At 51.7% G+C, this 18,328-nt stretch overlaps 1 protein-coding gene across 2 annotated transcripts in view; it reads left to right on the forward strand.

Moving 5' to 3' along the window:
* IGDCC3 (immunoglobulin superfamily DCC subclass member 3) overlaps positions 1-18,328 on the forward strand; it is a 42,255-nt gene that overhangs the window by 16,913 nt on the left and 7,014 nt on the right. For both annotated transcript variants that reach the window (XM_079913866.1, XM_079913865.1), the window contains exons 3-5: positions 16,922-17,066; positions 17,428-17,558; positions 18,005-18,142. In XM_079913866.1, coding sequence (XP_079769992.1) covers positions 16,922-17,066; positions 17,428-17,558; positions 18,005-18,142 — 414 coding nt within the window. The remainder of the gene's footprint in view (positions 1-16,921; positions 17,067-17,427; positions 17,559-18,004; positions 18,143-18,328) is intronic.

The following is an 18,328-nucleotide window of genomic DNA, read 5'->3' on the forward strand; positions in this document are numbered from 1 at the left end:
GCTCCTCATGTTTTATGAATAGAGGATCATTTCCAAAGTATAATTTTCTGGGGATTAGACATTCAGGCACTCTTGTTGAAATCTGGACAAACCATAAAGACACACGTATAGTAATACATAATAACAATTGTAGTTTCTGTTTGAATGGTCATTTTAGTCTTGTAAAATGAAGCTAGTTGCCTGTATAGCATTAGAATGATCTCTGATTACTACCAACTAGCTGTTGCTTCCTTGGATAAGCCCTTTCTTTTCTCTAGATGAGGGGACTTTAAGCATCATTCCTAAGGGTCCTTGGGTCTGTGGAGGGGACTCAGGGGCTGGAGATGGGGGAAAGAGAAAAGTCAGATTGGTGGGGCTCCAGGCTTCCTACATCTACCACATCCACAGCATCTCCGCTTTATCTTTTTGTTTTGTTTTGGAGTTCTTTAAACCGACTAACTAGGCAGATCAACTAAGTAGGCGGAAGGGCCTAAGCAGGGGAGTAGTTCAGCGGCAGCAGGTGGGCTTAAGATTCTAGAGCCTTAGGCAGAAGAAATATGACTCTAAGATGCAGATTTAGGAGAATTATAAAGAAAAACATTATGATCATATTGGAGGTTATGACCAGGGTTAAATTAAACCCTGATTCAGAGTTGGGTTAGAAAAACAATGACCTATACTTAGATTTTTCTCTCCTTTTAAAAAGCATGCTTTTCATGTATCACTGTTACAACCAGTGCTAGGTAATGTTAATGTGGTTGATCAGTCAAAACAAGGAACCATTTTGGCTGCTGTTTAGTCCCTGAACAAGTGTTATGTGTTATCCATTCTTTAATTTTATTCTCTGATAAATGGATGGATGGATGGATGGTCCTGTTTCAGACTCTAGTTATGGGCTGCCCACAAAGGGCTTATAATCTAGTCGTGGTAACATGGACATTAGAACGTTAGAAAAGATTGCTGCCTTAGAAAGAGCTCTACTGTAATATGCATTGTAAGCGGTGCTAGCTAAGGGCTACTGGGTCAGCCCAACAGCCTACTGTTGATCTGAGCAACAGACCTTTTTATCACTTGAGAAGCCTGATAGAACATTGGATCTTATGTATGACATTCCTCCTTTAGGCAGAAATAGTCTAAGAGCCCATCAGAAGGGATTAGGAAGTACGTGCTTCCAGGAAAAGGATACTGGAACTGAAGGATATTAAAGCAGGTCAGTTCTCAAATCAGCACATCTCCAAGAGCATCTGTCCTATACCTACCTGCCTCTGAGCTGAGTACTCTGAGGGACAGAAAGATAAGACACCTCCTGATCTTGAAGGATGTAATCTCCTCTTCCCGCCCCACCAAAAAGCAACCTTACTTGGTGGTGACTGTGAAGAGAAGGCAGCCTGATAAGGCACAGAAACTGTTGAATGCATAAAGAGTGTGATCATCAGCTTGTCCATGTGCATCGTGATTTCCTTTAGTGCTGATTTCTAAGCTGAGCCCCTCACATCCTTATACAGGAAAAAAAGGAAATGCCTGAGGCTAGTCCGGTTCCTGATAATGAGTCGGCTTCCATAGGCAAGTGGTTGGAACTCCAATCTTACCTTTCCATCCACCATTCTCATCGGGACCTTTCTTGAATCAAAACAGTGGCCTCCGTGCTTCCGGCATTACCTCCGAATCCTGAAACCTGGCTCTGCAGACCTTGGATAATTTGGACCTCCCCTTTCCAACCATTTCCCTCTTCCTCCCAGAAGAGGGAAATGGTTGGAAAGGGGAGGTCCAAATTATCCAAGGTGCCAGTCCTTTCCTCAGTCCAGGCTCCCCACAGCTCCCCATCTTCCTGCCCCTTCTTTTCAGGGTCTTGTTCCTCTCCTCACATCTCTCCCAGCCATTCTCTGAACTTCTCCAGCCCTTTCAGCTGGTGGCACACAGTTGAGCACTGAGGGATACAAATCCCCGACTCCTCCGATTGTTCCATGTGTTCCCAACGAAATCTAATTAGGCTGTCGAAGGCAGGGCCGTGCCTGTTTTTTTGCTGTTTTTTTTTTTTTTTCTAAGTCGGGCACAGAACCGGGCGACTGCAGTAGGTGCCGCTAAGAATCTGCTGGTGGAGAGGGGAGCCCCGGGCTGTCATGTGTCCGCCCGCTGGGCTTCCACGGGAGGCGGAGGGATTCTTTCCCGGGGAGACCGGACCTGCTTCCTCAGTTTCCCCGGGCCAGCCCGGTCCTCCCGGACCCGGGCCCAGCCGGGGAATTTGCCCCCGCCGGGGGGAGGGGGTGGCGGGAAATGGTGCCTCGCTCGCCCCAGCGACATCAAACCCTCGTTTGGCTTGCGAGGACAATGGCTGTCTTATTTTCTCCATTCGCCGCGCACAATGCCGGATTCTCTCATTCACCCGCGGCGGTGCGAGCGAGGTAATTAGCCAGCGCCATTCAGCGCGGACACTATTGCTATGCGGGGGGGCGAGGACGCCCGCGTCGGCGGGGATTAGCCGCGGGTCGGGGTGTGCAGCTGCGGCCACTTCAAAGGGGCCCGGCGGCCCGGCCGGCTGTGGGAACCGGCGCCGCCTCCCTCGGGAGCCGCGCCGCCGGCTCAGGCCCGGGCCCCGCGGACGGGACGCGGCCGGTCCTCCTCGTCCCGCAGCCGCCCGCCGCGCTCTCCTTCGGAGCAGGCCCGGCTCTGCGCGGGCCCCGAGCTCCGGCGGCCGTCGTCGCTCCCCATCACACTCCCACTTTCATCAGGACCTCAAGTGCTTTTTTCTTTGGAGTCCCGGGAGTCAAAGGGCAAAGAGGGGAAGGTGGGGGAGGAGCGAGGGGGGGATGGGAGCTTGACACAAAGCGATGACCTTTGCGGAGTGGAGCAGATGGTCCCACTTACTCCTGCCGCCGAGCGAGCGGCTCTCAGGGCCCTGACCCCGCCCGGCAGCCGAATGCCTGCACTGGGGCCCCGCGGGGGCCGGGCTCCCACATGCTCCTCCACCCGCCCCGCCGCCCGCTCTGCGCCTGCTGGCATCGGAGTCACACTGCCTGGACTAGGCGGCCCCGTTGCTCGCGGGGGGTGTGGGGGGTGTGCAGGCGGGTGCTGGGCTGAGAATCTGCCCTCGTCGGATGCTGGAGCCCGAGGCGAGATCAGGGTTCTCGAGAACCTGCCAGGCCAGGAGTTCCCAATTCTGGCTGTGCATTATGAGGCAGCCTCCTGCGCTTTCACAGAAATATAGGTTCCAGGGCACCACGCCAGACCAAGGGAGTGGAGTCCGGAAATCTGCATTGTTACCCAGCACCCTAGGTTATTCTGATACACAGTCAAGTTTGAGAAGTGGGTAGCGGGTGCTTGGTCCAAGTCCTTCATTTCATTGAAGAAGTTGAGACTCAAGGAGAGGAAGTAACTTGCCCACCACAGGCAATGAATTGCGGTAGGGTGGGGACTTGGGTGGAAGAGAAGATAACGGGGAATGATCCCCAAGACCATATGATCCTTAAAGCCAGCATTCAGGACACAGTTAATGAGGACTTATTATCTACCTAGTATTTGTTCTAGGTGCTGGAGGTAGAAAGGTAAATTAGACTGTTCTGTGCCGGTAAGGGACTCATCGTAGGCTACTAGTAGGCGATTGATGTGTGAGCAACTGATTCTAATAAAGTCTGATAAGAGCTAGCAGAGAGGCACAAGGCAACACATTGGAGGCAGGAATTAATTCTGCCTCCTTTGGGGGATGTGGAAGGTGGGGTGCTAGTAGAGAAACTGGCAAAAGAGTTCCAGGCAAAGGGCACAGCAGAAGTAAAGGAATATAAGCATGACCATCTATGATGTGTCTCGGGAAGGCAAACTTGTCTCACACAGTCAAAGTACAAATCACATGAAGAGAGAATTAGCTGCATTTGGAGCTGGAAATATGAATCAGGACCTAATAATGGAGACCTTGAATGCCATCCCAAGGAGAGTACCTTGATTCAAGGCAATGGAGAACCACCAAACATGTTTAATGATCATATTGGATATTCAGGAAGATAATTATGGCTTCAGGATGGAGGAAGAAGAGGAGGGAGAGAGCACTGGAAGTGGGAAGGCTGGAGAGGGGAAGCTATTACAGAAACAGTTGAGAGTGATGAGAGCCTGAGCCAAGGCAATGGGAGGGAAAAGGGAGGTTAGACCAGGATTTGGTGACCAGTTAGCTGTGGGGGAGAGGGAGACGGATGAGGCAGTGACACCTTGGTTTGTTTTAGCTTGGGTAGTTGGTGCGTGATGAGGTTGTTAATAAGAGGCACAGGAAAAGGGAGAGGTTAGGGGTGGGTGTGGTGATTCCTTTGAATTTAAGGGAAAGCTCTTTTTTTAATTGGAGTATAATGGCTTTACAACGTTGTGTGAGTTTCTGCTGTACAATGAAGTGAATCAGCTATATGTATACCTATATCCCCTCCCTCTTGGACCTCCCTCCCCACCACAACTCCATCCCACCCATCTAGGTCATCACAGAGCACCGAGCTGAGCTCCCTGAGCTCTACAGCAGGTTCCCAATAGCTGTCTATTATACACATGATAGTGTATTTATGTCAAACCTAATCTCCCAATTCCTCCCACTCTCCTTCCCCCGCTGTGTGTGTCCACAAGTCTGTTCTCTACATCTGTATCTCTATTCCTGCCCTGGAAATAAGTTAATCTGTACTATTTTTCTAGATTCCACATACATGTGTTAATATGCAATGTTTGTTTTTCTCTTTCTGACTTCACTCTGTATGACAGAATCTAGGTCCATCCACATCTCTACAAATGACCCAATTTTGTTCCTTTTTATGGCTAAGTCATAAATCACAGCAAGATCTTTTATGACCCACCGCCTAGAGTAATGAAAATAAAAACAAAAATAAGCAAATGGGACGTAATTAAACTTAAAAGCTTTTGCACAGCGAAGGAAACCATAAACAAGACAAAAAGACAACCCTCAGAATGGGAGAAAATATTTGCAAACGAAGCAACGGACAAAAGATTAATCTCCAAAACACACACAGCTCAGTATCAAAAAAAACAAACAACCCAATCAAAAAATGGGTAGAAGACCCAAATAGACATTTCACCAAAGAAGACATACAGATGGCCAAGAGGCCCATGAAAAGATGTTCAGCATCACTAATTATCAGAGAAATGCAAACCAAAACTACAGTGAGGGGCTTCCCTGGTGGCGCAGTGGTTGAGAGTCCGCCTGCCGATGCAGGGGACACGGGTTCGTGCCCCGGTCCGGGAGGATCCCACATGCCGCGGAGCGGCTGGGCCTGTGAGCCATGGCCGCTGAGCCTGCGCGTCCGGAGCCTGTGCTCTGCAACGGGAGAGGCCGCAAGAGTGAGAGGCCCACGTACCGCAAAAAAAAAAAAAAAAGCTACAGTGAGGTATCACTTCACACTGGTCAGAAGGGCCATCATCAAAAAATCTCAGGGAAGGCTTTTGAAACCCTCTACGGACGATTCCTAGGGCTTTAGGAGACCTCCGACAACTAGAAGGCAGCAGTGGAGTTTCCCAAATAAGTCTACTTCCAAGAGTTGGTAGCCCTAACCAACCAAGAAGGTTCATGATCCTCCCATGGAATGTAGGCCTCCCTCTTCCCCCAAACTGATAAGGCTTCTTCTGGAGTGCTGTTGGGGTGGAGGATCTGCAGGCCTTAAACTATCGGGGTTCAGTGCTGAGCTGCCAGAGGTCCTGTAGAGCCATGAGAGGTGAATACAGCATCAGATCAAGGTTTGAGAATAGGAGAGGGTCCTTTCATGGGTGGAGAGCGACCATTTTACCTAGTGTTATCCTAGACTCTTAATGGTATGGACCTTCGAGATTCTCTTGTCTGTCCTCCTCCACTCCTCTATTTTACAGATGAGAAATCCAAGGTTGGAATTGAAGGGTCACATAGAGAATCTGTGACAGAGCCAGGCATGATCCCAGGTCACCTCTCCATTACCTAATGCCTGCTATATTAGTCCTACAAATCCTAATATATGGCTCTGGAAATTTGGGGGAAGTATCTGTTTTTGTTGAGTGGTCCTCATGGTCATGTGAAAGCAATTTACTTAATAGCTCCAGCCTGGGCCCCCTAACCAGACGCCCTTCCGGGAGGTGAGGGAGATCCGGTATCCTGACCAGAATGACGGAAGTTAAGGATGTTGTGGGCCCGGGCAGGTTTACATAAGGAAGATTGGTGACCTTGACACGGGCGGAGACATGCAGTCTATGGAGAGGGGCTCTGCTGGGCCTGGACATTTTCAAGTCTAAGGCAGAGAGAGATTCCCAAGTCGACTCCCTGACCCTGCACCCTTGGCTGGTGCCTGGAAGCACATGTGTCTCAAAGGCTACAACCGGATGAGACTTTATAACTTGTCCAACTCAACTCCCCCATTTTACAGAGGAGGAAACAGAGGCCCAGAGAGGGGCTTTGGCTTTATCAAGATCCAGTTATTAAAAGGACTGAGTCAGTCACAGCTACCCTTCCCTTTAGCACATCCACCTTCCGTCTCCCCGCCCCCTACCCCCACTCACCCCATGGAAGCTGCTAGCATCTCACAATGCTTTGTCCTCCCCCTGCAAAACCAGGAAAATAAACTACTCTATTTTATAAGGGCCCAACAGGTGACAGGAGTAACCCTGCAGGCCCCATCCTTGCAGCTTGGTTTCCCGGTTTGCTGATCTGGAAATGCTCATGGAAGAGCTACCTGGAGACTAGCATCTGGGTTGTTTATTTACCTGTGTTAATAGAATTTAGGAAACATGTGTGGGCTCAGTGACCACTAGTGGGCTAATAACACCATCTTATCATGGTGCTTATCTGCATTAGTCACGCGCTATGAAACCTACCTCAAACCCTGGGGGAGTTCAGCTAAAGTGAAGCCTGCTGTGTCACGGGTGTCTCTGAATGTGCGTAGGCATGGTACTTTTAAGGGTCTGGGATGTTGTGCGCCTCTGTGATTTTCTGTGCCAGTGCTTGCAGGTATGGTTAGTCATGTTTGAGCAGCATTTGAGTGTGTGTGTGTGTGTGTGTCTCACAGCTGTGATGCAGGGAAAGAGCACTGGATTTAGAGTTAGACCCACTCTTAAGTTCAAATGCTTGCTTTAGCATCATTAAATGTTAACGTGTGATCATCATTAAATGGCTGTGTGACCTTGGGCAAGTTACTTAACCTCTCTGCACCTCAGAAAAGCTAGTAATCCCTACCTCTCAGGGTTATACTGATATAATATCTTACCTTTGCCCATCATGGCTTCTGCAGGTTTCTGTTTTTCAGGACCACATTACTATGATAGTACCTAAGACCCTGGCTCTGGTGCTTTCACGTTTCTGATATTTCTAGGAGCTTGGGTAGAAAACCTAAGGACAGGGCCTGTGGGATGAAGGGAATTTACTTCAGGAGTGCCAGAACATTGTCTCAGACACATCAGTAAATATCTGTTGAATGCATGCTTAGAGTTAATTCAGTGGGTGTGCTGTGTAAATAGGACAGAGGACTGTATTTCCCAAACCAGGACACATCCTGTGACTCATTGCCTGATACGTGGGATGAAAATTAGGGCGAAATATTTGAAGTTGGGACTGCTTTTGAAAACCTAGCAGTGGGGGAGGTAGGGTGGTCACGTGGGGTGGGTGATACTCCTCCCCCTTTCCCCTCCCCTGAATGTGTAGGGTCCACACTGAAAGCAGCGGGGCACACCCACCCAGTGGCACATCCAGTATGCCGCATCGGGCAGGCATACCACCTGTGTCCCACAGCACACTCTCCCCCAGGCACACTTCACTCCCTCCACGGTGGGCTGGAGGCAGGGGAGGGAAGGGGAGCACAAGACTTGATCGGAGGAAGAACCGGAGCCTCTGAATTGTGGGCTGAATAATTAAAAGTAGGGCTTTGAGAGGTTTTATTCTCCTTGGGTTGTAAAAGCCCAGCCCAGAGGCTGCGGAGAGCCCCAGATTGCCCCTCCTGCAGCTGTGCCTTGGGTCTTACCATCCTTTGGAATCGAAGATCAGACCATAAAGGTTCGATGCTCACCAGCCTACAGTGGGCCAACAGCTGGATGCAAGGACTTTCCCAAGCTGAGTCTGGCCCCCCACTGTCCCCCACCTCCCCCCACCCCATTTGTCAGAGGTGGCTGCCAGGAGGGAGGGGAGAGACGTGGATTTATGGCTGCTGACTTGAAAGACAAAGTTGCCTTTTGTGTTAGAATTGGGGTTGGGCGGGGAGTGGTGAGCTGGTGGTGGTGTGGGAGGGTGGGAGGGAGGGGCTGGGGTTCAGAGGCCCAAGGCAGGGGGTAAGGGGCTTGAAGAGGGAGACAAAAGGTTCCAGAGGCTTCTCAGAGCAGGGTCACCAGGCAAAGGCCCAGATGAATCAATCACCCCCAGCAAAGCTGAACAGGGCCTCTGAGCCATCGCAGTCTTCTGGGGATGTTTGTAAGCTCCAGACACGGTCCACCCACACCCATCCAACACCCAAACCCCACACAGTGCCTCCCTCCCGCCCCCTGCAAAAAACACCTACTCTTTGGATTCAGAACCTTAATTCAACTCTCAGACTTCCCTTTGGAGAGCCAGGGAAGTAAATACACGTCTTCTAAGTTCATACTTTCCTCAACTCCAAATGTCATCAGCCAATCAACGTAGGGGATCTTCCCTAACGGAGCCAAAGTCATGGGCAAGGTGGGGACCCAGATATTGGAGAGACTGGGACAGAGTGTTGGAGAGGCTAAGCCTGGCCCAGAGAACCCTGATGACAAAACCAATATCCCACCGGGACTGTGGCAAGTTGCCAGCCTCCCCGGACTCAGGGTTCTCTGCCGTCACCTCTCTCCTTCCCATGCGCATTTAGAGAGGACATTTACAAGTGCTCTGCGGAGTTTAAAGAGCATGTGGACTTGGCTGGCCTCCTCGCCCTCCAGGAGTCACTCTGCCTGGTGGGTCTGGGTGGAGGCCAGAGTAGCCATCGGGTGCCTGAGTTCAGCAGGTGCTTTAACTACACCTTGGAGAGCCACATCCATCCCCCGGAATGAGCCTGGCCAATAAAGGCATGAGTTTATGGGCTTCATAAACATTTTACTAGAGAAATCAAGGCCTCAATTACCCAATGGCTTCTTCCAAGTGACAGCTCACCTACTGGGGCCTCTGTGAAGCCCCCAGGCAGAAGTGAAATACAAGCCAAGCTCTGGCTTATACCAGGCTGCCCCCTTCCCCCTGCACTGACCCTCTCACCATTCAGGCCTTGCAGATTCTGTCTTTACTCAGTTCTCCAGAGGGCTCTGCCACTAGCTCTCTGAGCTTTTGCCTCTCCATGGGAGTACGGCTACCCTCTTGGAGTAGATGGCCACCCAACCCCAATCCTACCGTGCTCTTCCATAACCTCTCAGCACCTTTTAACTCAAGATTCTACTATTTTCCCCTCAACAATCACTGGCAAGTATTTGCTATTTTTCAAGGACTGTGCCAAGCACTTTACAAATAAATCTCATTGATTCCCGCCAGTGCAGCGGCTCTAGCAACATGAGCTATTGTCATCCCAATTTCATAAGTGAGAAAATAGAGGTTCTGAGAGACTAACTTGTCCAAGGTCACAGAGCTAAGAGTGGCGGAGGTGAGTCTTGTACCCAGTTCTGTCTGATTCCAGAGCCTGTACCATTAACCTCTTCACTGCATTGCTCCTTCAAAATGCTCTCAGCAAGTATTTATTTCCCCACCAGAAGTAGAAATCGTGCTGTGTGAGGCCTTCTCTGCCATGCAGTGGGACAGCCTTAGGATGCGATCAAATGCGGGCCTTGTCAGCAGTCTCTGAGTCCATGTGGCCAGGAGAGGCGGGATCTGGTAGGGGCAAAGCTGGGCTAGTGATGAAGATGGAGAAGAAAGGGGGCTTTCTGGCGGGGCGGCGAGAGAGAGGGAGCAAGACAGAAAGCAGCTGTGGGTCTGAGGCCTTGCCTTGGGTGTGGACCAGTGCTGTCCAAAAGGATTTTCTGTGATGATGGAAGTATTTTATTGGTGCTGTCCCATAAGGTAGCCTGTAGCCACTTGTGGCTGTTGAACACTTGAAAGGTAGCTAGGGAGCCAGAGGAACTGAATTTTTAATTTAATTTTAATTTAAGTGGCCACATGTAGCTAGTGGCTGTCATATTGGACAACACAAGGATGCTCACTACAGATGATGGCTGAAATCTGCTCCAGGTCCCCTGCTGGTGTAAGGCCCTTTGGGTTCATACCATCCCCAGGGTCTTCAGGCTTAAGGCATCTGAACATCATTTCACATCACAAGTGGCTGAAGGAATTAAGGGTGTTTCCCCTCAGAAGATGTTTCTCAGGGAACAACCCAGACCTCAAGTATTTGAAGATCTGTTGTGTGAAGAACAAAATTGGTTGTGTCTTCTAGAGCAGGACTGTCCAACGGGAGTATAATGCAAACCACGTAGGTAACTTTAAGTTTTCTAATAGTCACATTTACAAAAAAAGTAAAAAAAAGAAACAAGTGAAGTTAATTTTAATAATAAACTTTATTTTACTTAATATATACAAAATATTATCCCAACATATAATCATTATTTTAAAATTATTAATACTTTTTACATTTTTTGAACTGTCTTTAAAATCCAAAATATTATCATTTCAGCTTGTTAGCAATATTTTAAATTATTAACTATTATCAAAATTATTATTTTTCCAACTTTTAAAAAATATTTATTCATTCATTCATTTATTTTTGGCTGCATCGGGTCTTAGTTGCGGCACCAGGATCTTTCATTGCGGCTTACAGGCTCTTCCTTGCGGTGCGCAGACTTCTCTCTAGTTGTGGCATGTGGGCTCCAGAGTGCATGGGCTCTGTAGTTTGCAGCCTGCGGGCTCTCTAGTTGTGGTGCATGGGCTCAGTAGTTGCAGCGCACCGGCTCAGTTGCCCCGCAGCATGTGGGATCTTTGTTCCCTGACCAGGGATTGAACCTGTGTCCCCTGCATTGGAAGGTGGATTCTTAACCACTGGACCACCCGGGAAGTCCCTCCAACTTTTTAATTGTGGTAAAATACACATAACATAAAGTTTACTGTCTTAACCACTTTTTCTTGTCTTAACCTTTTTTTTTTTTTTTTTTTTTGCGGAACGCGGGCCTCTCACTGCCGTGGCCTCTCCCGCTGCGGAGCACAGGCTCCGGACGCGCAGGCTCAGCGGCCATGGCTCACGGGCCCAGCCGCTCCGCGGCATGTGGGATCTTCCCGGACCGGGGCACGAACCCATGTCCCCTGCATCGGCAGGCGGACTCTCAACCACTGCGCCACCAGGGAAGCCCCTGTCTTAACCATTTTTAAGTGCGCAGTTCAGTGGCATTAAGTACCTTCATATTATTGTGCAAACCGTCACCACCATCCATCTCCAGAATTCTTTTCATCTCCCAAAAGTGAAACTCTATTCCCGTTAAAGGGCAACTCCCTATTCCTCTCTCCCCACCAGCCTGTGGCAACCACCATTCTATTTTCTGTCTCTATGCATCTGCCTACTCTAGGTGCCTCATATAAGTGGAATCATACAGTATTTGTCTTTCTGTGACTGACTTATTTCACTTAGCATAATGTCCATAAAGTTCATCCACATTGTAGCATGTGTCAGAACTTCCTTCCTTTATTAAGGCTGAGTAATATTCCATTGTATGTATAAACACATTTTATTTCTCCATTCACCTGTTGATGGACACTTGGACTGCTTTCACCTTTTAGCTATTGTGAATAAGGCTGCTATGAATGTGGCTGTACAAATATCTCTTCGAGACCCTTCATTCTTGTGGGTATATACCCAGAAGTGGAACTGCTGGATTGTATGGTGGTTTTATTTTTAAGTTTTTGAGGAACCTCCATACTGTTCTCCATAGTGGCTGCACCAGTTTACATTCCCACCGACAGTGCACAAGGGTTCCAATTTCTCCACATGCTTGTCAACACTTGCTGTTTTCTGTTGTTTTTTGTTATTGCTCTGGTAGTAGCCATCCCAATGGGTGTGATGTGGCCTCTCATTATGGTTTTGATTTGCATTTCCCCAATGCTTAGTGTCTTTTTATTTTGTACTAAATCGTCGAAATCCAGTGTGTATTTTACACTTACAGCCCAACTCAATCTGGACTGGTCACATTTCAAGTGCTTAATAGCTGGCTACTTACTTTATTAAAAAATGAGATTCTCAAGGGGGAAGTTGGGGCATTGGGTGGAAGCATATGGGATTCAGCTGTGCCTCTGGTAGAAGGAAAAACATTACAATCATCTGAGCTGCATGAGGAGGAACCGGGCGTTCGGGGTGTCCCTGGTCCTTGGCAGGGATGGATACGAGGAAGGGGACTTTGGATGGCCTTTGGAAGAGTCTGCAGGTCGTGGTTATTCCTCTTGAATGGCGGTATGAGTGGGGGCAGTCGGTGCCTCACACCTCCAGTGCCGCTGGCTTCTGCAAAGGCTGTGTTTTGAACTCTCCATCCCAGCAAGCCCACTGATCTCTTTGTCATCACACACCAGATAGGAGTCTGGCTGTAGCCAAAGGGTTGGAGGCTGGGCTTGGGGTATGCTGCCGGCTTCCTTCCCAGCACTCTGCCCCGACCCTTCCTGCCCCCCCAGCGTCCCCTTGGAGCCTGTCTAATCAGATCCAGGCCTGACCTCGCCAGAGGTCGTGGACCAGGAGGAAAGTTCCCCTCCCCTCCCTGAGCCGCTCTAGATCTGGCTCTCAGGAGACTCCCCTCCCCTCGGGTGATTTATAGGGGTGTCCAGGAGCCATTTCCTGCTGGTTTCTGCTCCCTTCCAGCCCGGTGGGTTGCTGGGCTGTCTCTGTGAACCCTCTTTCCCCACGGCCTAGCTGTACCCCTGGCAGGGACAGGGAGCGGCTGGGAGATTCCTTCTCAGACTGTTTGAGGACAAAGGTGCTTTCTTCTTCTTTTCTCCATAATGACCCCCAAGCAGGCCTCTGTCCTCCCTGTCACTCTCTCTGGTCCTCACACAGGAGGGGCCTCCCAACACGACCCCCTCCCATAACCCAGCTTGAAGTGAGGAACCCGAAACGGCTCCTACCCGACCAACAGGTGTGAGCAGGAAGGTAAAGCATCGTTAGCCGCAAGCCACAGCACCACCTTCATGTCCACCAGCCCCATACACAGTGCTACCCACACTGGCCACAGATAGTGCCTCCACAGTGGCTAAGAACCAGCCTGCCAATGCAGGGGACACAGGTTCGAACCCTGGTCCGGGAAGATCCCACATGCTGCAGAGCAACTAAGCCCGTGCACCACAACTACTGAGCCTGCGCTCTAGAGCCCGTGAGCCACAACTACTGAGCCCGCGTGCTACAACCGCTGAAGCCTGCGCACCTAGAGCCCGTGCTCTGCAGCAAGAGAAGCCACCGCAACGAGAAGCCCGCATACTGCAACAAAGAGTAGCCCCCGCTCGCCGCAACTAGAGAAAGCCTGTGTGCAGCAATGAAGACCCAACGCAGCCAAAAATAAATAAATAAAATAAAAATTTTAAATAATAAAAAACTATTAACAAATAGTGCCTCCAGCCACTGTGCCCACCACTGTCAACCACACAGTGGCCTCCAGAATGACTTGCTCAGAGGTCAGCGTTTTCTGAGGTCCAGTCCTCAGCCCCACATCCTCATGGTTGCCCAGGGACCCTCTCCCAGAGAGACACGATGAGGGACAGCTGGCTCCATGGCCTGCTCGTACAAGCCAGTGCAAAACAGACACGTAAACCAAACGTGTTTCCCCTCTGAGAGATCGGAGATCTAAGTGGCCCTGAGAAATTTTCTCCCCTGACTTCCTAAAGAAGTCAGCAGTGAACTCGGAGTGAGTGGACAAACTCAGAGTGAGCTCAGCTGAGTGTGGACAAAGGCCTGTACAGGAAGGCGGCAGGAGTCTGACGTGGGAGGCCCTGCAGAGTACCTGTTCACCCCTTCATCTGTGGAGGAAAGGACCAGCGCTCCTATTATGGGAGGCAGGGTTCCTAGAGATGGGCCATCATGTATACTTTAAGCTCTAGGCAACATCCCTTTAGCAACTAACTTGTAGCAAAAGCAATAGAATACAAAGGTTAAAGAAAAAGAAACAGATCCAACATGGAGTCAGGTTTGTTCTTCCCTTTTATACCCTGACACTGCCTGCCCACGGTCTCACTGCAATCCCCCAGGACACCGAAGGGATATACAGGGCTGACCCAAGGGTTGAGTAGGGGTGGGAAGAAGGGGAGGGAAGAAGGAGCCTCAGATAAAGAGGACCACACCCTCCTATTGCACCCCCTCCCCCGGACCACACTGCCTAACCAGCTGGGCTCCGAGGGATGGGACAGAAAAACCTTCTCGGGGGCTCACTATCGTCCCTGCAACTTGTAACAGTGCCAACTCACAGCCAGTGAGAAGAGGCTGGCCCAGCCTGCAGTCTGCCCTGGGGTCACCTGTCCTTGGAGAGTGAAAAATTTGCTGGGGACACCCAGCAGAGGGCTTGGGGCATGGAACTTCTGATTTGGGGCCAGTAGAGCCACCAACTGGGCCTGGGTCTCAGGTTCCCTTTCATAAAATGAATGTGTTGGCTTTACATGCATGGTTTTCAAGCACTTAAAAGCAAAGCTACCCTTCAAATGAAATGTTTGGCAGAACTGCAGTTAAGTAAAGCTGATAGAGAGGTTTAGCAAGGTGCTGCTCTGATGGAGGGGAGATGTGAAGCCCTGGGTGGGGAGGGGCCCCAGCTGCATCCCAGGGGCCCCTGGGGACCCCTCGGACTCTGTTGTACAGTGTGAAGATGATCAGACTGGCTCCTTAACTACCACCCCTTCCTGCTCGAGCATTCCTCTGCAGCATCACATTCAACCCATGCTTCTTCATTGTTTAGTTTTAGGGGGAGAAAGAAGCTAGAGGCCAAACTTTCTCCATCCAGTGCGCCCTGATGAGAAGCAGCCCTTTCCCTTGCATCTCTCCTCAGGCCAGCTCCTAGCTCTAGGCGCCTCCAGGGAGCCCAGAATGGGGGCTAGAAACACAAAAGGATTCGGGTTCCTTAATGAGGAGGCATCTGTAGTCAGCAGAGCCATTAGTCCCCGCCCCAAGTCCCTGGGGGGCTGCAGGCTCCTCTCCAGCTGGAGTGAGGAGGGGGCAGGCAGCTCCCCAGCTCCTGAAGGGCAGGGCTGCGTGGGTGGGGCATAGACAGCTGACCCAGGAGCCGGGGTGCCCTCTCCGCTCGCTAGGCCTGCCTCCAGCCCTGCGCTCCTAGAGGCTGAGGCCTGGAAGCAGTGGAGGGGCCCTACCAGTGCCTCAGCCCCCTGCCCCAAACCTCTGGGCTGACCTGTAGGCCCTTGGCCAAACACAGCCTTTGGCCTGAGCCTGGGCAGGCTGACCTCACAGTGCTCCCTGGGGATCATCTCACTGAGCCTGATGGGGACACCAGCTGGGGCACTTGCCCCCATCTCCCCCCCCCAGGGCCCCAAGGTGCCCTTTGTAAGGACTATACCTACACAGGGACGTGTGTGATTGATTACCTACACAGAACCAGAATCACACACCAGCCACAGGAGCTGAGGGATACAACCCCCCCCCCCATTCACATCCAGCTTGGACACTCACACCACATACACAGAGGCAACCATGTCCTCCCAACGAGCACAGCTCTGCACACACGTGCAAGGACGCGCTCACACCCATCAGCCATACTCCCAGGAGGCCCTGAAGGAGGAGGAGGCTGGGCTGGGGATTTTTATGCATGTTTATATTTAATGAACCACATGCAAATGAGATGGAGAATGTGCCACAAAAGAGTCAGCCCCCAGAGACTCTGGGAAGAAGGGCACAAAGGCTCAGCCTTTCTGAGCTGCCCTGGAGTCCTGAACAGACCGGTGGATTGAGGGGGCCTGAGACGGGGTGTGCCCACCGGCACCAGGGAGTCAGGAGCAGGGACCAGGACAAGCTCCAGCGTCCCTGCTGCTGTGGGGAGAGGGAGGGCTTCTTCTGGGAGGGGACAACTGTCCCAGTTGATGGAGTGTTGGAGGGGAGGGGCTGCCTGCCTGGACAGATGGTGAGCCTCCTTCCCGCACTTGAAGCAAAGTGGATTTTAATGAAATCACAGCCCTGGTGCTGAAGCTGGGAACCCATGTGGGAGGGGCCCCTTCCCTGGGCTTTACAGGTTGGGGAGTAAGGATGGATGGGAGTGAGGGTGGGCAGGAACACTTCACCGGCCTAAAAGGGGGTGGGGGGCGTGCACCACAGCCCCTCCCATGATCAGAGCTCAAGCAGTTCAGATCCCCAAAAGGTGGGAAGGCAGCCCCTGAATATTTATGACACATTGAAATGTAGATTGGTAGGTCTGACTGTCTTCTGAGAGGCTCGTCACCTTGGATGGTACACTACCTTCTTGGGGTACAATGAGAAGCTGCAGAAGAACTGGGGATAAGGGGGTGATGATGAAGGGCAAAGAAAGCCACTGGGTGCTGGTAACCAGGCTCTAACGACCAGTGTCCCTGCTGGGTGACACTGGACTAATCGCTTCCCCTCTCTGTTTCCTATTCTGTAAAACGTACAGCATAATACTTAGCACTTGCATACCTTACAGGGAGTTTATAAAAATAAATCTGAAAGCCGCTGTAAAAGTGGGGAGCAGGCCGTGGGAGCAAGGCTTTTCTCTGACTAGCCTTCGTGGGTCCGCAGCCCAAGATTTCCGTGTTAGAGGTTTATCCAAGAATTTGTCCAGACCTTTCTCAAAGTGTCCCAGCCCGGCCTATACCATCCCTTAGGGGGAGATGTTTCCCACAGGTAGGAGGCAGGGTAAGTGCCGATGTACCCCCAGCAAGCTGTGCCCTGCACCTGCCAGCTCAGCTTGGGGGAAGACACCCTGCGCCCTGAGCCGGGGGAGCTCCAGGGCTCCAGGACACAGGCCCGAGGTCCCCCATGCCCTCTCCCATCCCCTCTGCACCTCAGCAGTGTGCCTTCCCCATACACATTTCCTTTTCTTTCTCCAGCCATGTCCGACTTCCACGTGCACCCTCAGGCCACCGTGGGTGAGGAGGGCGGTGTGGCCCGCTTCCAGTGCCAAATCCATGGGCTTCCCAAACCCCTGATCACCTGGGAGAAGAACAGAGTCCCCATTGATACAGACAATGAGAGGTGAGCCCCGGGTGGGGAAGGTGGAGGGATGACCAAGAGGCAGGCCAGTCCAGTGTCTGGGCCTTGAAGGAGGCCTGCCTGTGGCCTCCAGGGTGGTGTTTCTGCAACTTTGTTGAGACTGAGTATCTGTGTGGTTTGTGGGCCCAGATTCAACACTTGAATGCATGCGAAGATCTGTGTGATGGTTGTCAAGGCCGGAATCGCAGGTGCATCCACCTGTGAGAGTCCCGTAGTGTGTCTGTGATGACAGAAGTGACTTTGGGGTAGTGGCTGGGTCCTGGGCTGTGTCCGTGATGCTGAGTGACCCTGTGGCCAGCGGTGCTTGTGCTTGCTTATGGCTGACCGTGCCCTCCCGCCACAGGTACACACTGCTGCCCAAGGGGGTCCTGCAGATCACAGGCCTTCAGGCTGAGGACAGCGGCGTCTTCCACTGTGTGGCCTCAAATGTCGCCAGTGTCCGGGTCAGCCATGGGGCCAGCCTCACTGTGTCAGGTGAGGGTCCTTGGCCCTGTCTTGTTCTTCTCCCCACCCTCCAATCAGTCCCTCTTCAACTGAGCCCCAGAGCCTGGACAGCCAAGTGCATACAGAGCACCTTGTGAGCACAAAGTTCTGTGCTCTTCAGGGTGAGGGTTCAGGAGGCGTTCGAGGCCCCTCCCTGGCTCAGTTCTCCTTGAGGAAGCCCACTCTCTGCTTATGGGTGGTTGGGTGAGGGTGGCTCTCCCACCGCTGGAGGCCCTGCGGGGCCTGACCGCAGAGATGAGTGTGAGCAACGTCCTGGGGCCGCTGGCTTCTCCTTTCTACGCATGGGACCCAGCTTCTGGGCTGGAGCTTGTCTCCCACCCACCATGTCCTAGGCCGTGTATTGGGGGTGGGTGGGTGTGGTGAGGAGGTGGGAAGGGTCCCAGCTAAAGTGAAGAAATATGGCATCTTCCTCCCAGGCTCGGGCTCTGGGGCCTACAAGGAGCCTACGATCCTCGTGGGGCCTGAGAACCTCACCCTGACTGTGCACCAGACCGCCGTGCTCGAGTGTGTCGCCACGGGCAACCCGCGCCCCATTGTGTCCTGGAGCCGCCTGGGTGAGCCCCATCCTGCAGCCCCTGCCTCTCCCACCCCTGGGAGGGCCAGTCTCTTCACCCAGCTCCAGGGGGAGCTTGGAATCCTGTTTGTTCTCCGTGGGCGTCCGTTCTCTTCAAGGCCTGGGGAGGGGGTGGGTTCCCCTCTCCTTGGCAGGACCAGGGAGGTCCGCCTGCCCACTGCATTCT

This window comes from Stenella coeruleoalba (genome assembly GCF_951394435.1).
Source record: "Stenella coeruleoalba genome assembly, chromosome: 2".
In the NCBI taxonomy this organism is placed as follows: domain Eukaryota; kingdom Metazoa; phylum Chordata; class Mammalia; order Artiodactyla; family Delphinidae; genus Stenella; species Stenella coeruleoalba.